Source organism: Gorilla gorilla, chromosome 10 (assembly GCF_029281585.2).
Source record: "Gorilla gorilla gorilla isolate KB3781 chromosome 10, NHGRI_mGorGor1-v2.1_pri, whole genome shotgun sequence".
NCBI lineage: Eukaryota > Metazoa > Chordata > Mammalia > Primates > Hominidae > Gorilla > Gorilla gorilla.
The window spans coordinates 117600514-117625134 of NC_073234.2; the positions used below are offsets into that span (position 1 = coordinate 117600514).

Here is a 24621-nt window from a genome sequence, read left to right on the forward strand (position 1 = left end):
ATCGTGTAGCCTGCCACACACATAGGCTATATGGCATAGCCTATTGCTGCTAGGCTACAAACCTGTATGGCCTGTTACTGTATCAAATACTGTAGGCAATTGTAACACAATGGTATTTGTGTGGCTAAGCATATCTAAACATTGAAAAGGTCCTGTTCAGAATGCAGTATAAAACGTAAACATAGATAAACATAGATAAGCATAGGGTACTTGCCATGACTGGAGTTTGCAGCACTTGAAGTTGCTCTGGATGAGTGGTGAGTGAATATGAAGGCCTGGAACATTATTGTAAACTCTTGTAGACTTTATACACATTATAAACCTAGGCCACACTAAATTTATAGAGCAAATATTTCTTTCTTCAAGAATAAATTACACTTAGCTTGCTCTAACTTTATGAACTTTAAAATTTTTTGACTATGAATTTTTTAAAATTTTGAAACTTTTTGACTCTTGTAATAACACTTAGCTTAAAACACAAATACATTGTACAGCTGTACAGAATTTTTTTCTCTGTATCCTTATTCTATATGCTTTTCTCTGTTTAATTTTTTTTTTTTTTTTTTTGCTTTTTAAACTTTTTTGTTTAAAATTAAGACACAAACATACACTTTAGCCTAGGTCTACACAGGGTCAGGATTATCAATATGACTGTCTTCCACCTCCACATCTTGTCCCACTGGAAAATCTTCAGGAGCAGTAATACCCCTGGAGGTGTCATCTCCTACAGTCACAACACTTTCTTCAGGAATACCTCCTGAAGGACCTGCCTGAGGCTATTTCAGTTAGTGCTTTTTTTTTTTTTAAATAAGTAGAAGGAGTACACTCTAAAATAATGATAAAAGGTATAGCAAACACATAAACCAGTAAGAGTCATTTATTATAATGACCAAGTATTATGTATTAAACATAATTATGTGCACTATACTATTATATTACTGGCAGCACAGTAGGTTTGTTTACACAAGCATCACCACAAACATGTGAGTGATGTGTTGAGCTATGATGCTACGATGTTACATCACTAGGCAATAGGAATTTTTCAGCTCCATTATAATATTATGGGACAACCATCATATATGGGGTCTGTTGCTGACTGTAATGTTATTATACAGCGCATAACTATTTATATTGGGCTAAATATACATGTTTGGAGTGTTAAATCTCACTGAAATTTTTCAGTCTAATCTCCTAATGTTAAAATTTTTCTTGTTTAAAAATATTTCAGGGCCAGGCTTGGTGGCTCACACCTGTAATCTCAGCACTTTGGGAGGCCGAGGCGGGCAGATCACGAGGTCAGGAGATCGAGACCATCCTGGCTAACACGGTGAAACCCAGTCTCTACTAAAAATACAAAAAATTAGCCAGGTGTGGTGGTGGCGGGCTCCTGTAGTCCCAGCTACTCAGGAGGCTGAGGCAGGAGAATGGCGTGAGCCCGGGAGGCGGAGCTTGCAGTGAGCCGAGATCGCGCCACTGCACTCCAGCCTGGGCAACAGAACGAGACTCCGCCTCAAAAAAAAAAAATTTTTTTTCGGAAATATTTTTCATATATTTTATGTGGCACCTTTAATTACATTTAATTTTTAAAGGTAAAATTTACTTCAACAAATAGTTATCAAATTCTTGAGTATGGTATGGAAAAGCAGTCACTTTATTTAGGAAAGTGAAGATACTCAGTAATTACATTAAAGTATTACCAATCATTTGTCTGTATTATTGCTTAGTGTTCTCTTCCAGTTACTTTATTTTGGTACAAGCTTGGGGATTCAGTTGTGCTTTTCATCAGCAGCCTCTTGTTTCTCTTTCTGCCCCAGGGCACTGGTGTGATGCAGTTAGGAGTCAGGAGCTCAGTTTGCCTCTTTCTTATCTAAATTCTCCTATTAATGTTTATCCAGAATAGCCATAATATATCTTCTGGGAAGCACTCCTGAATACCTCCTCCTTCTCTCTACTTCCCCACTCAAACTTGTCTATACTGTCAGTAGTTCATTGTATCATTATCACTTGTGAGCTCTTAAAGAGAAAGATTTTATTCATTTTTGTATTGCCGGTGAACAGCATAAATATCCTGATGTCATTTTAGTTAAAACTTCTGGAGTTTCTAGGCTTTAGAAGCAAGAATTTGAATTAAACCACTGTGTTGCTGAGCAGATATTAGAAGCTAACCTAATGGTGGCTCTAGAAGTGAGTATATAGTAATGGAGTAATCAGAGCACTACTGTTTGGGGTATTTTGCCATGGCTTCAAAATGTTGACCTTGGCAAGTCTCTGAAATACAAGTCTTATTTTTTCCTAAATACAATTCAGCCAGTGAATTACATCATCTTTAAAATTTAACATTTTTGTCATGTAGAAGGAATGAGAAAAGGAGGTCAAAGGTGACTTTCCTAATATCATTTGAAGCGTTTTTTTTTTTGTTTTTATAATTGGCACTAAGACACTCCCAGATTTTATTAACCATTTGAATCTTTTCCAAAACTCTTTTCTATTAGAGATTAATTCCCAGGAAAAGCATATAATGTTAATTATGTTTTCATTTTGGCTACATTTCATCCAGTTCACAGCTGAAAAAGAAAGTCCACATATATGTGAAAGAATTCCTAGGGTCTACTCAGACTTCTGATTACAGAAGTATGGCAGACTAGGCCCCCAGATTGATTCTTCCATTGAAAATAATTAATAATGTTGGATAGCATATTTCAAAAATGCTTCTTAAATGCATTGGTAAGTAGGCAAATGTAATGAAAATATAGGTCAAAAATAGGTGAAGGAGGAAAGCCAGCGAGGCAAGTGAAGAAGGGAAGCCAGCTTTTAGCCCAGGAACTGGCCAGCATGGGGAGATAAATAGGAAACACATACCCATTCTACAGGGCTAAGCCCTCAGTGTAAAAATAAACTAAGAATAAGGGCTTTACTTTGACAAAAGGGTTTCTATAAAAACCTAGCTAATGGTAAAACGTTTTAGTGTTCTGCTTAAGAATAAGACAAGAGTTCCTGCTGTCATCAGTTCTTTTCAACATAGCATGAGATGTCCAATTCAGTGTAGTAAGACAAAAAGAAATAGGAGATATAACAGTTGAAAAAATAAAATTCTATTTGATGATAATATGACTAATTATTTAGAAAACTCCAAGAACGTAAAGGCAAATTATTACAATTGGCAGTACAGTTTAAGAGTGTTGCTGGACACAAGGCCAATAAACAAAATGCAATTGGATTTCTGTATCATTACTAAATAGAAGGATTTTTTTTTAAAAAAACTTCAAAAATATAAAATACATAGAATAAATCTGGTAAAAACCATGCTAGCTTATTTTCCCTTGAAAGGTTCAAACTGAATGTGGAAGTCCCTGCTTGTCCTCTTCTACCTTGCTGCTATCCCTGAGCTTTGTATCCTGATCACAGTGTTACTGGAGATATTTGTCCTCAGGATGATATCCTGCTTGCTTACTATGCACAGCTTTCGGCTTACCATGCCAGCTCTGGTTGGTTCCTTTTTGAGGGAGAGATTGGGTGGTACTGGGAGATTTTTGTCTCTTTGGTGATATGTTCTTCAGGGTATCTAGTATGCCATTGTGTAAGTAGACACCACCTAAGTACTTTTGTATTGCAAATAATAATAATATGAATAGTAAAATATATATCATTTGTCTTACTATTAAAAACTTCAGATTGTTGCATGTGATAGTATTCATTTATTCAACAAACGTACGTCAATCATCTCTTCTGTGTCCAAATATAAACTGACAGTATGAAGATCAGTAAAATATGATTGCTTTCTCAAGGAGCTGATTTTTTCATGACTTTTTTCTCACCCTTGCCTAATCATAAGAATCACCTGTGGTACTTTTAACACAATGCAAACATTTAGTGCTCTTCTCTGGAGATTGTAATTCCATAGTATGGGATCTGGAGTTGATGTTTTAAACAAATGCCGGATATGAGTCTGAAGATTAGGAAAATGCATTGTCATCATACACTAAATCTCTCTGCAATTTTCTTCTAACTTTCCTCTTCTATCTGGACCAGCTACTTAAATGTGGACATTCATCTCTTTCTAGCTTGTTAGGGAACCTGGCATTTCTGTAAAACATACAACCTGGCAACAAGGCGAGAGTGAAAACTTCATTTCATAATTTCCTTTATGCCACTACAAAAGAGAAATTTAATAGCATACGCAAGGTTGAAAGTGGCAGAGCTGTGATATGTGCTCAGGCAGCCTGACTTCATGGTCTGTAGTCAGACCACACCAGTTTCTCATTTGGCACCGTGCTGCCTTTCCAGTGATACCTCTAGGGATAGGATCTCCTGGCTTTAAAAGAGAATCCTCTTCTATTGGACACACCTCATTTCTTCCTTAAAACGGACCAAAATCCTTCCTCTTATATGTTTCTCACATTTGTCCTTTAGAGCAGAAGCTGCAACCCAAACTCTTAGATTTAGGTGTGGTATAAAGAAATATCAATTTCGGGTTTTTAAAAACACTTGTCTGTTGGCCATAGTTGGTCCAGTTTCTTGTTTGCTTTAGGTCGTTACTAACTTGCTTAGTTTCCTCTTCCATGTAATAAAACCTTTCACTTATTAGAATGCAATATCATGTTTTTCACGTCAGTTTCCTTCCTCCCTGTCTCTTCCCTCACACAGAACACCATGTGTTCTTGGACAAACCATTTAACCTTTGTGGGACTCAAATTTTCTCATTTGTGATTTAGGGATGATAATATCAACTTACTGAATTGGTTTTAAGATTAAATGAATGTAAGAGTCTAGATATTCAATGAGAGGTAACTGTTCTTGTTATTTTAGTTGTATCTAAAGGTATATATTTTAAATATATTGCATGTATACAACCACTTCTGAACCTCTTATATTTCACATATAACTAAATTATTGCCCATCAGCTTTCAAATCAAGGAAGAAGAAACTTATTGAAATTACTTGCTTTTAGACAAACTTTTAAATTTTGTTTCTAATGGTCCTCATCTTTTTCTTAAATGCTTTAACTGTTTGATATATAAGATCAAAGCTATATTCTTTGAAAAGTGTTAACTCTGAAAATTATATTTTCAAGTCTATAAGCATATTATAATTTGCAATACTGCTATACAGGCAATCGTATTTCTATTTTCAGCATTGCAGGGGGTCAAATACTGTCGGTGATAAAGATGCAACTGATTAAAGGCCAAAACAGCAGGGATCCTTTTTACAAAGCAATAGAGGAAGTTGCTCAGGATTTGGATTTGAGGATTAAAAATATTATCAATTCTCAAGAAGGTGTTGTAGCTCTTAGCACCACTGACATCAGTCCTGCTCGGGTAATGAGCTTTTTATTTTTCATTATCCTTTTATACAAATCATTATCTCTTCTATTTATTGTAGAAATGGTTTATTATTGCTACTTAAGTCAGAAGAGTGTGTTTCCTGTGTTCTAAAATGATATTGAAAGTGTAAGTTTCTCAATAGGATTATGTAGGATTATATGTTCAACTTGGGTAAATTATCACATATTTGGGCCAAATTTCTGAATTTGTTAAAGTAAGGCATAGGGTAATCTCTGGTATCCCTTTTAGTACTAAAAACTTATAATTCTTGATGGATATTAAGGTGTTTTATGCTATTTTTCCATAAATATTCTTTTTTTTTTTTTTGAGACGGAGTTTCACTCTTGTAGCCCAGACTGTAGTGCAATGGCACGATCTTGGTTCACTGCAACCTCTGCCTCCTGGGTTCAAGCAATTCTCCTGCCTCAGCCTCCCGAGTAGCTGGAATTACAGGCACCTGCCACCATGCCTGGCTAATTTTTTGTATTTTTAGTAGAGATGGGGTTTCACTATGTTGGCCAGGCTAGTCTCAAACTCCTGACCTCGTGATCTGCCCGCCTCGGCCTCCCAAAGTGCTGGGATTACAGGCATGAGCCACCACGCCTGGCCTAAATATTCTCATAAACAATTACTTTCCCATTTACTCAGATATAAAATAAAAGCCTGTTTTTTCTGTTTCTGACTTTAATACTAAGCGTTGTATTAGGACAACAGTCCTGTTAGAAATTGCTTCCATTCAGCAGTTTACTTTTCTTTTATAAATCTCTGTCTCTTATTTTCTACCTCCATTCTCAGCCTACTAAAACCTGTACCTGGCAGTTTTTAAACTATATATTCCCAGAACATTTACTTATTCTTAATTTTTTTTTTTACAGAGATAATTAAATAGAGTAGATTCTGACCCACAGAATTATAAGAGAAATTGACTACTGTGTTTTTAGAACAGAATTTTAGAGTAGTATAGTTCGTTTATTGCAATTTATTCAATTTTCTAATAGCCCCTTTTTATTAGGTATGATTATGGTAGCCAGTGTATGAAGAAAGACTTTTGCTTAATTTTTATTATTTATCATTCATTCGTTCATTCATTTACTCACAGCCCTCTGGGACCACTTTTAGCTATTTTTCTATAACAGTGCTTGTTTTTAGATTTACTTTGAAGGTGGGGAAGATTCAGGGTTGTTGCCCTGTGTATTTCATGGGTGTTAACACTTCCTGGTGAATAGTTTGGCTCAAATGACAACCAGGTTATTACTATAAGTATCAATCAGAATCTGTCAACTTCAAATAATTAAAAACATCAATTGCTTCCATTTCTTGGCAGAAGAAATAAAGATACCAACAATCTGGTTCTTAATTTCATGTTTTCAACCAAATCAGAGATCTTTGAAAAATATAATCAAATGATACTCATGAAGTTACTATTAAGGAATATGGAATTGTGTGGTACTAATGAAAAATATGTGTGAAGCACCAGATTGTGATAGGCAATTTGTTATAATTCCAGTAGAGCTATATACATTATAGTTCACCTGGTAGCCTGAGTCTGCCAACAGAGAAAGAAGGCCAAGATGATATTGATGAAAGCTGAAGAAACTGGCACAGCTTATAACAGATGTCCCAGAAGATGTAGCTTTGATATCTAGGTATAATGTCCAGCAACCCTCTGGGTTAGGCATTACCATTGCCTCTATTTTGTCACGGAGTTTAAGAAGAGAGTTCAAGCACTTTCTCCAGAGTTATATAGGATATACAACTAAGCAGTTGGTATCAAATCCAGCCAGAAATGCCTTCAGAGTTTGTGCTTACATGTATCTATACATAATATTTTATTATTATATATTTTATTCTATCTAGTCATGAAGTTTTTTTCAGCTTTCCCTTTTTAATCTGCTTTATCTCTATTACTACTATGTTAGTTCAGAACTCTCCATTTCTAAACTGTTCTATTATAGTCTTTAATTTGTGACCTGTCTCCAGATTTGATAACATTCGTATCTCACAATATATTTTACACATTGCCATCATTGGTTCTTTAAAATCTAAACAGGATCATTTTACTTCCTTGCTTACTGAAGCAAGAGATTTTTCCTCTGTAACAGACTGGCTTATAACTTCTTGGCATGATATACAAAGTTTCCCAGGCTCATCTCATACCACTTCCTCCTTTTTACCTTATTCTTCAGCCATGCCATGCTACCTGGTCCCTGAAAGCACCATGCTCTCTTCTTCCTCTGGGTGCCTCCTCCTCTGTGGAATCATCTTTGATGCCAGGGTACATTGGTCACTTCTTTTGTACTCCCACTGCACTGTGCATACACTTATTAGAAATAGCGCTTAGCATTCTGTAATGCAATTGTCAGTTACTTATTTATCTTATCAAGGAAACTATGGGTTCTTTGAAGGCAATGGTTGTCACCTTTGGAACCTTAGCTTTAAATACAGTGCTTGGGACATAGTATATGCTTATCAATGATTATTGAATGAATGAATGTCAACTAGCTTTTCATTTTTGCATTTGATCTTTACAGTCATCCATGGGGCCTGTATTCAGATAGCCAGAACCTCATCATTCTTTGGCATAAGAGAGAAAAAATAAATAGAGATGTTGAGCCATGGGGCTGATGTCACATAGCTAGATAGTGGCTAAAGTTTTCTGACTCAAAGCCTAATGTTATTTTGACCAGAACCTAATGTCTTCTTTTGATGATATTATTTTTGTGCTTTTGGAATTGGTAAAGTTGATTATAGCATGGCTTAAGGAAAAATGGTCACATGCCTCACAGCCACTTCTTATAGTTGATGTTTTATTACTTTAACAATAGATGAAAGAGGCCAGTGCCACAGGGTATTTAAAAGTATGGCCATTCACCCAGCTGGGGTGATTATTACATTTACTTAAAATTATTTTTTGTCTCAGCCAAAATCTCATGCCATAAACCATGGTACTGCATACTGTGGCAGAGATACTGTGAAAGCCTTATTAATTCTTTTGGACGAAGAAGCAGCTAATGCTCCTACCAAAAACAAAGCAGAGCTTTTATATGATGAGGAAAACACAATCCATCATCATGGAACGTCTATTCTTACACTTTTTAGGTAAGTTATGTGGAAGTTATATGTGTTATAAATGTTAACTCTAGAGAATTATAAAAGAAATGTATGCTTATGGTAGGAAACTTAGAAACTACAGAAATTGTGAAGAAAGAAAATAAAAGTTAATTAAAGGGAGATTGAACATTTGAATTCAAAGAAGTTATGTATAAAAGAAGTAATATTTTATGAGAGTACAGCCTGAGAGATGTCTTTGGTTTCAATGTTGTTTTTAGTTCTTTTTGTTTTGCTTTGAAAATATTTATTTCCTTTGCTGTGGGTCAAGAATTTTGCTAAATGTTTCAGTTAAATTATTTCAGCCTTCCCAACCACCATGTTCTTAAGTGAAGAATTAGAGGCTCCACTTTATAAGTGAAGAATTAGAGACTTGAGAGATATTAAGTAATTTGCCCAAGTGAGGTATGTTAGCAATTAGCAAGGGTGTCTTTCTTAAAGCCTGAGGCCTGTGCTCCCAGGACTACTATTCTGCCTAGAATAAGAGAGAGCACATACACCAAACTTACACTGGAATTGACAGCTCCTGCTTCTCCCTCAAATTATGAAGAAAAATATTTACCAAATTAATGCTGGTATTATGTGTAAGACATTGATGCTGTCTTCGTCTACTCAGGATGGCATAACAAAATACTATAGACTGGGTAGCTTAAACAACAGAAACCTATTTTCTCTTTGGGCTGGAAGCTGGAGATCAGGGTGCCAGCATGGTCAGGGCTGGTGAGGGCTTTCCCCTTGGGTTGCAGATAACTGCCTTTTTGCTGTGTGCTCACATGTCCTTTCCTTGGTAGAAGCACATGGAGAGAGATCTCTTTGTCTTCTTGTAAGACCACCAGTCCTGTTAGATTTGGATCCCACCCATGTGACCTCATTTAATCTTAATTACCTCCTAAAAGCCCTGTCTCCGAATACAGTCACATTTGGGAGTTAAGGCATATATATATACATATATATATATATATATATGTATATATATATATACATATGGGTGATGCAGTTTCATCTATAGTAGATGCTCTCCAGTTTTAATGATCAGGTCAGTCGTTGAGTAGGTTGTTGATATTTTTAATTAATTGGACATTCACTTTGAGAAACATTAAAATTTTTAGAACAACCATTTTAAATTGTATTTAGTACACTGTAGAGAATTTTCACAAAATTATCCTACTGCTTGATCTCTTCTATTTTCTACTGGAGCTATTTTATTGAAATCTGGCTTCATGATTGCTTCACATACTCTCTCCTGTGCCTCAGTATCCTTTCTCTTCTCTTTAAACAGAAACTTTACAGTGGTCTGTCATTCAATGTTGTCATCTAATTCCTTAAAATCTCATCTTCTTTACCAACTTCCATGACTATTCTTTTATATCTGGACATGAAATAATTCTTCCACATTCTACCTCAGAATGCCCAAATATTTTATTAACGATAAATATTTTTATCAGTGATTTACTTATACCTGCTGCTGGGATCCCAGAAAACAGTAAAAAGAAATAAATGAACTTTTGTTTTTTCTCTTTTCATCTTACTTTTGTTTAACAAGTTTGCTTTTAGGTAGAAATAGAAATAATTTCAATTTTCTCTCAGACTGAATTCATTTTCTTAGAGAAAGTTATTTTCCTTTCATGAAATTTTTATTCTAACAAATTTAATCCCAGAGTCCATTTTAAAAAGGAGTCTTTCTAGGCCAGGCATGGTGTCTTATGCTAATAATCCCGGAGCTTTAGGAGGCCAAGACAGGAGCGTTGCCTGAGACCAGGAGTTTGAGTCCAATCTGTGCAACATAGTAAGACTCTATCTCTGCAAAAATAAAAAAGAATTACCCAGTGTGGTGGTGCACGCTTGTAGTACCAGCTACTTGGGAGCCTGAGGTGGTGCATGCCTGTAGTCCTAGCTACTTGGGAGCCCAGGATTGCTTGAGGCCGCAGTGAGCTATGATTGCACCACTGCACTCTCTCCTGGGTGACAGAGCAAGAAAGAAAAGGTTTTTATATACTTAATCATGTCACTGAACACATTGCTATTGTTCACAGTTTGGATTCTGCATCTGCATTTCTAATTGTCATTGTGCAGACAAACACTGGTCTGTGGTAAAGTAAATTTTCAGTGGTCTACACTGAAATGATAAAATTAAGGACAATGAGGTATATCAATTTAAGGTTATCAACTATTCTTTCTTAGGGCAGGCAATCTTTTATTCTTGCTTAGTAGTCATTTGAGTCAAGGGGGTTCTAACTCTGGCTCTATTAAGCCAAAAGGGATTAATTTATTAAGGTATTCAAGTTGGTCTGAATCCAAAACTATAGGGTGGGTCTTCTCCTTTTTACCTTCTCTGACCCTCCTATTTCTATGTTTTTCTCTTTTGAATTCTCATACTATTTTGAATTTCAGTTATGTGGATTTCTTATATTCTTTACTTAGACTTCAGGATGCCTGAATATAGGGTCAATAAATGAGTCAACTTTCTATTCTTCACAATATCTTGTATAGTGCCTTACAAATAGTAGAAGCTCATGAAACATTTAGTTACTGGATTAATTGACTAAGCAAACTATTAATATTTAGGATTCTCAGAATAGAAATAATGACACTTTTATAAAGTACAGTTATGCATTGTTTAATGATGGGGATACATTCTGATAAAGGCGTCGTTAGGCAATTTTGTCATGTGAACATTATAGAGTGTACTTACACAAACCTAGATGGTATAGCCTATTACACACCTAGGCTACAAACCTGTACAGTATGTTATTGTACTAAATAGTATAAAGAAATAGTAACATAAAGGTAAGTATTTATGTGATAGGAATTTTTCAGCTTCATTATAATCTTATGGCATCACTGTCAAATATGTGGTATGTTGTTGACCAAAATGTTGTTATGCAGCATATGACCGTATTATAAACAAGTAGATTTAGTGGTCCTTTATCCTATAACTGTGCTTTTGGGTAGGGGAGGGGCAGATACTAGTTTAAAAGCCATTTTGGTTTGTAAGTGTCTTCATCTCTTCAGGCTGTTAGAACCAAACACCCCAGACTAGATAATTTGTAAATAACAGAAATTTGTTTCTCGTAGTTCTGGAGTCTGGAAGTCTTAAGATCAAGGCACCAGCAGATTTGGTGTCTGATGAGGGCCTCTTCCCCATAGATTATATTTTCTTGCTGGGTTTTCACGTGGCTGGGAAGACTGAAGGGCAAAAAGTGCTCCCACAAACCCTTTCATAACGGCACTAATCCTGTTCATGAAGGCAGAGTCCTCATGATTTAATCACCCTGAGGCCCCACCTCTTAATACCACAGATGGTCCCCAACTTATGATGGTTTGACTTGTGGTTTACCTTCACACGACTTTACAATTGTGTGAAAGCTGTACACATTCAGTAGAAACTGTGCCTCGAATTTTGAATTTGGATCTTTTCCTGAGCGAGCAATATGTAGAACAATATTCTCTCATGATTCTGGGAAGCAGCAGTGAACCACAGTATTCAGATAGCCACATGATCATGGCGGTAAACAACTGATACTCTGCTGTGTTGCCTGATGATTTTGCCCAACAGATATTGGAATGTACTAATTCCAGCTAATTCCATGTTTAAGATAGGCTAGGCTAAACTGTGATGTTCGGTGGATTGGGTGTATTAAATGCATTTTTGACTTAATGGTATTTTTAATTTATGATGAGTTTATCTGGGAGGTAACCCCATCATAAGTTGAGGAAAAACTATATTGTATTGGGAATTAAGTTTCAATGTGAATTTGGAGGGAAACAAACATTCCAACCATAGCAATAAATTTTTGCGTTTTTTTTTTTTGACATAGGTCTCCCACACAGGTGAATAATTCGATAAAACCCCTAAGAGAACGCATCTGTATGTCAATGCAAGAGAAAAAAATTAAGGTACAATTTAATGCATGCCATGAAAATAGCAAACACTGTTTTATTTTTAGAAGAAATAAATACATAAAGCTGAGCTGGGTATTGTAAATATTGTAAACATTGTACATGACACAGTAGGAATTAAATGGAAAATGAGTTATGACAGTTGACGTACAGAGACTTTCCTTTTATACAGTCTTGACTAATCTGTTTCTGGTTTGCTTAATCCACTGGACCTAAAAAAGGGAAAGGAATAAGCAGTTGCTATTGTAAGTGTTGAATAAATATCCGTTGAATGAGTGATGTGGAAAATAAAAGAAGATAAGGCTTTCTCATTTACATTTCTATATCTTAAACTGAATCTCAAGATATGTGATTTTAAATTTGCTCCTGTCTGAAGATATAATGGCAGAATATAATTAATTATAGATTGAGCTGAGAGCATTTTACACTGCTCTTGACTAGAACTGTTCCTGTTCTTTGTTCATTTAGTTTGAACTAAGTTTTGCTGTCTTCATATGAAACATCTGTGCCTATAAGTAATCAATAATGTGTTTTCAAGCAATTTTTATTGGCCTTATTTTTCAAAAAGAAATTTGGCTTTAACTCATTTATTTATCATACTTTTATTGGGTATCTACTATGATCCAGACACTGTTGTATGGTTGGGAATTCATTAATTCATTAAATAAGATTTTTATATAAAATTTATAATCATCCTTAAATTGTCAAATATTCATCTTGATACAACAAAAAAGAGAAGAGTAATTTGTATGCCCTTTATTTTTTCATTTGGAAATTTAGTTTAAATTACCAAAGCTTTTAGTTAATACCTGTTTCATCTACATACCCTATACCCATTTAGTTTATTTATTAATACCTTTTCTTTCTATTGATTATTAGTAGTTGTTAGCAATTAATGCTTGTGGAATACATCATTGAGTTTCATAAAATTTTTCTGTGAATAAAATTTGTCAATTCTTTGTCATATTAATATAAGTATTTGCAATCAAGGGATAAGATTTTTAAAATCTATCCATTGGACTTGGAAAGAAACAGAAGTGTAACATATCAAAAAAATTTTTTTCTTGCTATGGATACTGACAAACTTTAATATTTTGATTTAAAAATAAGTCATATTTTGGGGAGCTCAATTTCTCTGTCTCCATTTCAAATAGAATACGAAAGTGGGTCAGGTATGGTGGCTCACTCCTGTAATCCCAGCACTTTGGGAAGCCAAGGCAGGCAGATCACTTGAGGTCAGAAGTTTGAGACCAGCCTGGCCAACATGGTGAAACCCCGTCTCTACTGAAAATACAGAAATTAGCCGGGCACCTGTAATCTCAGCTACTCGGTAGGCTGAGGCAGGAGAATCGCTTGAGTCTGGGAGGTGGAGATCACACCACTTCATTCCAGCCTGGGTGACAAAATGAGACTCTATCTGAAAAAAAAAAAAAAAAAAAAGAATGTAAGACATCACATAAGGAAAAATCACTGACAGTGAAGTATATTAAATATTACTGGGAAAGGGCTTAGAGTTTTCTTTTATTTTATTTACTTTTATAATTTTAAATTTTGTTGTTTGTAACTTTTGTGGGTACATAGTAGGTGTATATGTTTATGGGATACATGAGATGTTTTGATATAAGCATGCATTGCATAATAATCACATCATGGAGAATGGGGTATCCATTCTCTCAAGCATTTTATCCTTGGTGTTATAAACAATCCAATTGGATTTTCTTAAAATTAAGTAAATCAAAATGAAAAAAATCTATCTGAGAAATGAGAGTGTTTTTAAAGAAAATGTTAAGGCTCAACTAATTACTATGAAATGTATAGACAAATTTAGAAAGTTTTGGGAAATAGAACAGAGATCATCTAATGCAGTCTCATTTACAGATGTGGAAACCAAAATTCTAAGAAGGCACCTTATCCAAGATCTCATAACTACCATGAAATATTTTATAACAGTTTGCAAAACCATGATTAAATACTAATGAGGTTATAATTACATTGCTTCCATTACTTAACAGTAGAGCTGACTTAGTCTATACAGCTCTGAATCTATTAATAAACGGCAATCAAGAAAGGAAAGCATTGCTTATGTTTTTGTGATACTCTTTTTAAAAGTGAAGTATGAAAATGATTAGTTTAACCAGGTATACAACTGAACCATAGCCATGTAGAGTATTTGTTGGAATAACAAAAAATGCTGCCAGTATTTACTACCAAAGTTCCTATGGAAAAGTAGTTTAGCAGCTGATTATCTTATTACTCTGTTACTTTTGCTCTTTTGGCATATAGTGGTTTTTAGTCACAGAAATAATATATGATCTACACAGAAAATATCTTGAAATGAGCATTTCAAAGGTAGAAAATAGTTAGATAACTTAGAATTTTGATGTACTTGCTTATGAAATATCCATGTCATTATTATATGGAGTAGATTAACTCAGATTTTAGTTTCCTCATTCTTAAATAGAAATAGATGCTCCTGTGATCACAAAAGTCTATGAAACCCTTTGGAAATAGTTCATGAACACACTCATTTTAGGTCCTCAACTTTTATTTCCTACTGTAGTGTATCAGGAATCTTGTTTATGATGGTCAAATAAATTTCTCTGCAAAGGAAATCAGAAGTTTCTTCCTGAACCTTCATGATTTTGTTGGTTTTGTTAGGACCCTTTAGTGAATGTTTTCTGCCACTTTCTTACCCCCAATTTCCAAGCACTTTATTTACTTATTTTTAAAAATTCTTATGGGTACATAATAGGTGTGTATATTATGGGTACATGAGATGGTTTGATAACGGGCATAGAATGTGTAATAATCACATCAGGGTATATGGGATGTCCATGACTTCAAGTATTTATCATTTCTTTATGTTATAAACATTCCAATTATACTCTATAAAAATGTACAATAAATTATTGTTGAATGTAGTCACCCTGTTGTGCTATGAAATACTAGATTTTATTCATTCTATCTAACTATATTTTTGTACCCATTAGCTATCCTCACTCTTCCCAACCCTATGCCTTTCCTAGCCTGTGGTAACCGTCATTCTACTCTCTATCTCCATGATTTCAGGTTTTTAATTTTTAGCTCCCACAAATGAGTGAGAACAAGGGAAGTTTATCTTTTTGTGCCTGGCTTATTTCACTTAACATAATGTCTTCCAGTTCAATGCATGTTGTTGCAAATGACAGGATCTTATTTTTTTTTTATTCTTTTTTTACTCCATTTTTTATATGTACCATTTTTTTTGTTTTGTTTTGTTTTGTTTTTTTGAGACAGGTTCTCACTCTGTCGCCCAGGCTAACATACAGTGGCACAACCATGGCTCACTGAAGCCTTGAACTCTCAAGCTCAAGTGGTCCCACCTCAGCCTCCCAAGTAGCTGAGACCACAGGTATGTGCCACCATGCTCGACTAACTTTGTATTTTTTTCTAGAGATGGAGTTTCACTATGTTGCCCAGCCTGTTCTTGAATTCCTGGGCTCAAGGGATCCATCCACCTCAGCTTCCCAAAGTATTGGGATTGCAGGTGGTCCACATTTTTTTTAATCCATTCTTCTGTTGATGGACACTTAAGTTGTTTCCAAATCTTGGCTATTGTGAATAGTGCTGCAGTAAACATGGCAGTGCAGATATCTCTTTGATGTATTATTTCCTTTCTTTTGGGTATGTACCCAGCAGTGGAATTGCTGGATTGTATAGTAGCTCTATTTTTAGGTTTTTGAGGAACCTCCAAACTTTCCTCCATAGTGGTTTTATTGACTTACATTCCCACCAACCGTGTACGAGGGTTCCCTTTTCTCCACATTTTTGACAGCATTTGTTATTGCCTGTCTTTTGGAGATAAGCCAGTTGAACTGGGGTGAGATGATATATCACTGTAGTTTTTTTATTTGGGTTGCTCTGATGATCAGTGATGTTGAACACCTTTTCATATACCTGTCTGCCATTTGTATGTCTTTTGAGAATGCCTATTCAAATCTTTTGCCCATTTTTAAATTGGATTATTAGGTTTTTTCCTCTTGAGTTGTTTGAGTTCCTTATATATTCTGGCTGTTAGTCCCTTGTCAGATGGATAGTTTACAAATATTTTCTCTCCTTCTGTGTAGGTTGTCTCTTCACTTTGTTCACTGTGTCTTTTGCTGTGCAGAAGATTTTTAACTTGATGTGATCCCATTTGTCCATTTTTGCTCTGGTTGGTACTGCCTTTGGGGTATTACTCAAGAAATCTTCGCCCAGACCAATGTCCTATATAATTTCTTCAGTGTTTTCTTTTAGTAGTTTCATAGCTTGAGGTCTTAGATTTAAGTCTTATAGAGTCTATAAGTCTATAAGTCCATAGAGTAATCCATTTTGATTTGATTTTTGTATATGGAGAGTGATAGGTGTCTAGTTTCATTCTTCTGCACATGGATATCCAGTTTTCCCAGCACCATTTATTAAAACTGTCCTAATGTTAAATGACGAGTTAATGGGTGCAGCACACCAACATGGCACATGTATACATATGTAACAAACCTGCACATTGTGCACATGTACCCTAAAATTTAAAGTGTAATAATAATAAAATTAAAAAAAAAAACAAAACAACTGTCCTGTCCTCACTGTATGTTCTTGGAATCTTTGTTGAAAGTGAGTTCACTGTACATGTGTGGATTTAGTTTTTTGGTTCTAGTTTTCTTTTCTGTTTCATTGCTCTCTATGTGTCTGTTTTTATGCCAATACCATGCTGTTTTGGTTACAGTAGTTCTGTAGTACAATTCAAATGTGATTCCTCCAGTTTTGTTCTCTCTGATCAAGATGACTTTGGCTATTCTGGCTCTTTCGTGGTTCCATGTAAATGTTAGGATTGTTTTTTCTATTTCTGTGAAGAATGTTATTAGTATTCCATGGTGTATATGTGCCACATTTTCTTAATCCAGTCTATCATTGTTGGACATTTGGGTTGGTTCCAAGTCTTTGCTATTGTGAATAATGCAGGGACATGGATGAAATTGGAAACCATCATTCTCAGTAAACTATCGCAAGAACAAAAAACCAAACACCGCATATTCTCACTCATAGGTGGGAATTGAACAATGAGATCACATGGACACAGGAAGGGGAATATCACACTCTGGGGACTGTTGTGGGGTGGGGGGAGGGGGGAGGGATAGCATTGGGAGATATACCTAATGCTAGATGACGAGTTAGTGGGTGCAGCGCACCAGCATGGCACATGTATACATATGTAACTAACCTGCACAATGAGCACATGTACCCTAAAACTTAAAGTATAATAAAAAAATAAATAAAAAAAAAAAAAAAAAAAAAAGAATGTTATTAGTATTTTGATAGGGATTGTGTTGAGTCTGTAGATTGCTTTGGGTAGTCTGGATATTTTAACAATATTGGTTCTTCCAATCAGTAAACATGGAATCTTTCTATTTTTTGTGTCCACTTCAATTTCTTGCATCAGTCTTTTATAGTTTTCATTGTAGAGATCTTTCACTTCTTTAAGTTTCTTGCTAGGTATTTTATTTTATTTTATTTGTTGTTACTGTAAATGGGATTACTTTCCTGATATCTTTTTCAGAGTGTTTGCTGTTGGCATATAGAAATGCTACTGATTTTCATATGTTGATTTTGTATTCTGCAACTTCAGTGAATTTGTTTATCAGTTCTAATAGTTTTTTTGGTGGAGTCTTTAGGTTTCTCCATATAAAGGTCATATCATCTGCAAACCAGGATAATTTGACTTTTTCCTTTTTAATCTGGATGCCTTTTATTTCTTTCTCTTGTCTGATTACTCTAGCTAAGACTTCCAGTACTATGCTGAGTAACTTGTGAAAGTAGACATCCTTGTCTTGTTCCCAATTTTAGAGGAAAGGCTTTCTGTTTTTTTGTTTTTTTTTCCCCCCATTCAGAATGATAGTAACTGTGGGTCTGTCACATTTGGCCTTTATTGTGTTGAGAGATGTTTCTTCCAAACCCAGTCTTTCAGATGTTTTTATCATGAAGGGGTGTTGAATTTTATCAAATGCTTTTTAAGCATCAGTTGAAATGATCATATGATTTTTTGTCCGTTATTCTGTTGATATAATGTATCACATTGATTGATTTGCATATGTCGAACCATTCTTATATCCTTGGGATAAATCCTACTTTGTCATGATGAATGATCTTTTTAATATGTTGTTGAATTTGGTTTGCTGGTATTTTGTAGAGGATGCGTGCATCAATTTTCATTAGAGATGTTGGCCTACAGTTTTCTCTGTTTGGTTTTGGTATTGGTAATACTGTCCTTGTAGAATGAGTTTGAAAGTGTCTCCTCATCTATTTTTGGAATAGTTTGAGTAGGATTGGTATTAGTTCTCTTTAAATGTTTGCTAAAATTCGTAGTGAAGCCATTGGGCCCTGGGCTTTTCTTTTCTGGGATTATTTTATTTTATTTTTTTTTTGAGATGGAGTCTCTCTTTCTCACCCAGGCTGGAGTACAGTGGCGTGATCTCAGCTCACTGTAACCTTCTGTGTTTTAAGTGATCCTACTGTCTCATCCTCCCAAGTAGCTGGGATTACAGGCACCCATCACCATGCCCAGCTAGTTTTTGTATTTTTAGAAGAGATGGGGTTTCACCATGTTGGCCAGGCTAGTCTCCAACTCCTGACCTCAAATGATCCACCCGCCTCGGCCTCCCAAAGTGCTGGGATTACAGGGATGAGCCACCCGGCCCAGCTGCTGGGAGACTTTTTATTACAGCTTTAGTCTCATTACTTATTATTGATCTATTCAGGTTTTTTATTTCTTCATGGTTCAATCTTCGTAGATTGTGTATATGCATCTAGGAATTTATCTATTTTTTCTAGGTTTTCCAATGTATTGGCATTTGTTGGTCATAGTGGTCTCTAATGACCCTTTGAATTTCTGCAATATTAGTTGTAATGTCTCCTTTTTTTAAAAATTTCTGATTTTATTTATTTGGGTCATCTCTCTTTTTTTCTTAGTCTAGCTAAAGGTTTGTTGATTTTATCTTATCAAAAAATTAACTTTTCATTTCCTTGATATTTTGTGTTGTTTTCTTGGTTTCAATTACGTTTATTTCTGCTCTAATCTTTATTAATCCTTTTCTTTTCTTCTACTAATTTTGATTTTGGTTTACTCTTGCTTTTCTAGTCCCATAAGATGCATATTTATGTTGCTTATTTGAAGTTTTTCTTGTTTTTGGATGTAGGTGCTCATTGCTATAAAATTTCCTCTTAGTACTGTTTTTGCTGTATCTCATAGGTTTTGGTATGTTATGTTTCTATTTTCATTTGTTTCAAGAAATTTTTTAATTTCCTTTTTAATTTATTAAGCACTTTAAGTAAGTTATTATAAGTACCCTTATACCTTTTTATTAAGTGATTTTTCAAGGAGATACCTCCTTAAATCCCTGTAAATTAATTGGCTTTATTCTTTCCAACTTGGTTTAGTGGTAGTTTGCACATCAGGCACAATTGAAAAGTCATATATACAGGTCTTTTCCTTATTCTGAGTCTAATATTTATAGCATATTATATGAATGTCTGAGTAATCATCATTTAGCCAGTCAATAACTTAAGTGTGCTAATCAGGAAAATACTGGACCTTTAACATGGAGCTGTTGGGACAGTGAAAGTCAGGACTTGGTATAAAAAACTGGACTGGCTAGAACTCTTTATTTTCATAAACACCCAGGTAGTAGTCCAATGCCTATGGTATTAACAAATTCTTTTATTTAACCTCATGGTATTAGAAACTTCAAATTTAACCTCTATGATATTTGAAAACTCTTGAGTACATCTAAATTAAAATGGTGGATTGAGTTTAACTAATAGAATTTTCTTCCCCTGCCTGATACTTGAAATGAGTACAAAGTAATAAAAACTAATAAAAATAATCAGCATCAACTAAGAAAGAATAATGTAATCAGATGCAATAAGCTTAAAAGATGATGGTCAGGGAAAGAAACTGAAGATTTCAGAGTGAAGAGGCATAGAATGATTTGGCAACTTTATTTAGTCCTAGTCCCCAGATACAGAACTAGTGAATTAGCAAAATTCTGAAGATTACCGCTAATACTTCCAAAACTGAGAACTAAGGTGTGCATTCCTTTTTTTTCTTTTTTCTTGTTCATTAGAGAAATAGTAGAAGTGGCAATGGAAGAGGAATATAGACAAAATGTGGAAAATGAACCCTGGGATTTACACACTGAGAGAAATAAAGGCTCTAGTTCTACCTACTGAATTGGGGAAATTATCCAAATGCTTTCCTTCCAGTTGATTGAAATACACTCCCTAATGAGATGAAGTGAACCTTCCTCTGGTATATACAATATGTAATAAACTCCTAGGGTGCAGAACCCAGAAATTTTCATAGACTACCTGTCTCCTCAGATGAACTGAGCTTCTACCTCTACTGTTCCTCAAGCTACAGAAAAATGAGGGATAACAGAAAAAATGCAGCTTTCAAAATGTAACTCTGAGGAGAAAATAAAATACTGTCAGATAAGGAAGGAACAGAATCAAGTTGTGACGTGGAGACTTCTTTTTTTCATGAGGATATAGTACGTCATGGTAGAACACCATTCTCGCTACAATAGCAAAACAATAAAAGGCAGATAAGTTGGGGAAAATATATTTTAAAGACATAGGAGAGCTATATAATCAAAGAATTTTTAAAAAATTAAAAATCTGGACAGGATAACATCCTTCTGATGTGAGAAGTCTATTGTCAGCTGCTTTCTTCCCTGGGATTTGTTGCTACTTTTGAATATGAGCTGAGGATTGGTGTTGGCCCATGTAAAGGAACTCTATTGAGGAACAGAGAGACCACCAAAGTGTTTGGGTGTCTTGAGGGGCTGTCAACAAATTGGAAACTTTAGGGGTCCTAAATGCAGTTATTTTTACCTAGGACACATACTCTGAATTTTGTAGTTGTGTGGGGAGGTAGGGAGCCTTAATACAATAGACTAAAACCACCTTGATTCCACTTGAGAAGTGGGACGTGCCTCAAACACATGGCTGGTCTTTTTTTTTTTCAAGATATTTGGAAATAAAGTGGGGTGGGAGATCACAGAACATAGTGTGAAAACCCCTGAAAAACAGACTGAATCTCCCAGATTTTAGGCCAGAGGTGACAGAGATCCCTACAAGGCTCGCAGTTGAAAGCTTAGAGCACACCCGAGGAAGAGATAAGAACCAGAAGTCAAATGTGAGTTAATGAAAAGTGCAACCCAGCTCTGATGCGGCTCATTCCTTGATTGTATTGAGGTTATCAGTCTTTCACTGTGTCTGCCTAACAGTGAAAAGGAGAACTCTTCTTGCTGGAAGAGGTCATCTGTAGCTTCTAGAGTTCCTTTATGTGCAATATCCAGCATGAAATAAACTATACTGGACATGAGAAAAGGCAAGATGATTTGTCCTTTAATAAAGGGAAAACATTTAACAATAGAGGGAGACCCACAAATGATCCAGATATTGAAATTTACTGGCAAGGAATCAGAAAGAAATTAACTTATAAAAGTAACTGGAGGAAAAGATGGTCAAAATATATGAAAAAAATGGAGAATTTCAACAGAGATTTAGAATCGATGACATAGAACAAAAAGATAATGTTTTTCCAGAATTGTAAAAACATTATCTAAAATTAAGACCTAGTTAGATGTGGTTAGTAGAAGACCAGACACAGCATTAGGTAGGGTAAGTGGACTTGAAGATGGAGCATTAAAAAAATCTCCAAACTGGAGAGAAAAGAGAGAAAAACAAATGAAAAAGCAAAGTAGAAGAGCAGGACACAGAGAAAATGTCTAACGTATGCCTAATTGGAGTCCCAGAATGAGAGGAGAAAATAGGGTAGAAACAATATTTGAAGATACATTGATCATAATTCTTTCCAAAGGTCAGTTCACATCAGATTACTACCTAGCATTTAGAAGAGAGGGTGAACAAATGCAGGGTTCCCTTTACAAATATAAAGTTGCATATGGGTTCCAAATGTGTGGACCCAGCATACTACAAAATGTCCCAGAGTCCTTTGAGAATCCATCTGCAGACATGAATGTGCCACAGGGCATAGACTGTAAAGCTTTGTTCTAGAGCAGTGCTCTCCAGTAGAACTTTCAGTGATGGAAATGATCTGTGTTTGTACTGTTCATTACTGAAGGTCCTAGTCACATGTGGCTATTGAGCTCTTGAAATGTGGCCACTGCATTTGAAGAACTGGGTTTTAAATTTTATTTAATTGTAATTAATTATCCGCACATGGCTAGCACATTAAACAATGCAGTTCTAATGGATTAAAGATACACTTAAATGCAGTAACTAGAGACCCATATTAAGTGGAGGAAATAATAAGAGATGAGAATAAATAGGATTTGAATAGGCAGAGAGAATGAAATATATCATTTCAAACAACTGATGATGAAAGTATTAAATTGCCTTGCTGTTGTAAAGAGAATGTGTGTAGGGTAGTTGTGAAAAAAAACAGTGAATAAATAATGTTGGGGAAGATTAAGGACAGTATGCCTTTTATGGTATTAAGGAATAGAGTAATTTTTTAAGGGGTTTATTGTAAGGACGAGAGAGAAAGGCAGAATATTTAAGAACTCAAAAGTAAACGGTGGAAATTAAGCAGCTTAAGGAATTCAGCTGCATGGTTCTTTGTAGTTAAATGTGATTTAGGTTTTCTCTGCATGTATATTTCTCTCTTGTTTCTGTACCGACTGGTTTCTTTACCCTATTGAATAGAGTAGAGTTTACTCTGAACATATTTTTCTACCTCAAAGCTTGTGTTCCTAGGGTGATGTAGCTGTTCTTTTCAAGTCTACTTACTTTTTAAAAAATTATTGTGGATACATACTAGTTGTATATTTTTATGGGGTACATGTGGTATTTTGATACAAGCATACAATTATCGTGTGGTTACCTTATAGAGTCTGTTCTCTTTTTCCACCTCCAAACTTTTGCTTGCTCATGGCTTCTGTTCCCTCACAGCTCTGCTTGCATATACTTGTTATAGTCTGTTGTAATTTTACTTCATTAATTAATTCATTCAAAAAACAGTAAGTACCTCCTGGATACCAAGTTCAGTCCTAGGCACTGGAGATACATCAGTGGAAAAAAACAGACAAACCTTCCTGCCCTAAAGGACAAGGCTTCTCTAAAGATTTGTACAGCTGAGGTGCAATAATATAAATGGAAGCCACTGGCCTACCCTGAAACCCCTTCAACCTTGATTTTGTTTCATACTCTGAAGAATACTCTGCCAGTAGGTATATCTACCCCACAGCCCATCACCCTTGCCATGAACAGTCAGCTCTTGAGGCTAAAGGAAGAGGCCAGTGCCAGCCCAGTGCCCAGGGGTCCCTGAAACAGGATCTATAAAGGAGGTCATGGTTTCCTGGTGAGCATGTCTGAAGCTCTGGGCACTCCTCACCCTGTAAGGAGGGGATGGCAACAGGAGGACCACAGCTGGCCATCAGTTGTCAAACTGTAAGGGTTTTACTGCTGATGGAGTTTATATTTTAGTTGGGAGAAGCAGACAATAAACAAACAAGTGGATTATATGGTATATTTGAAGGTTATCAGTGCTGTGGAGTGAAATGAAATGGGTGGGGCCTAAGGAAAGTGGGGTTCCTTTGTGTGTGTTTGGGTTTTAAATAGCCATAAGTAGGAGTCTCCTTGAGAAGGTTGACATTCAGCAAAGTCTATAAGGGACTGAGCAACATTTTCCATTAGAATGAAAAAGGAATGTTTGTATTAGACTGAATTAAAATTGAATTTGTTTTAGCTGAAATAATGGGATCAGAATTTATTGAGTACCTACTAAGTGTTCAGTGTTTATGCTGGATATTTTATATCCCTCATCCCAATTAATCCTTGCTCAACTCTGGAAGGCATCATTTTGCAGACCATACATATAGTAAGTAACAGAGCAAGGGTTTATAGTCAGGTGTCAGACTTCAATGTTTATGCTATCTTCAAAGATTAAATAAAGGCATGACAATTATGATGTAGGATCATAAAACGATAATGCTACTACTTAGGTCAAAAAGATTTTGTTCTGCTATTAAGCAGAGTAAATGGAATTTCACTGATGAAGAAAAGGATTATTTGATTTATATACAATTAATATGTCATTAAGGATATAAAATCTCTGTTCTTTCAAAAATATGATAATGTAAAAATAAGATAAACAGAATATTTTTAGTTACATATTTACTAGGTATGTTGAAAAATTTCCTTTTTCAAACTTGCTAATATATTTATTGGTATAATGGGGGTTTAGAACTTTCAT

General features: G+C 35.3%; 1 protein-coding gene across 28 annotated transcripts in view; it reads left to right on the forward strand.

Annotated features, from left to right (window-relative positions):
- PARPBP (PARP1 binding protein) overlaps positions 1-24621 on the forward strand; it is an 80992-nt gene that overhangs the window by 50378 nt on the left and 5993 nt on the right. For 12 of the 28 annotated variants that reach the window (XM_055358807.1, XM_055358794.1, XM_063694245.1 and 9 more), the window contains 3 exons: positions 5132-5315; positions 8242-8420; positions 12248-12326. The exons of 5 other annotated variants lie outside the window; for them this stretch is intronic. In XM_055358807.1, coding sequence (XP_055214782.1) covers positions 5132-5315; positions 8242-8420; positions 12248-12326 — 442 coding nt within the window. Of the gene's footprint in view, positions 1-5131; positions 5316-8241; positions 8421-12247; positions 12327-15605; positions 15721-24621 lie in introns of those variants that run through there. 11 more of the 28 variants (XM_055358793.1, XM_055358801.1, XM_063694247.1 and 8 more) reach the window with 3 other exon arrangements.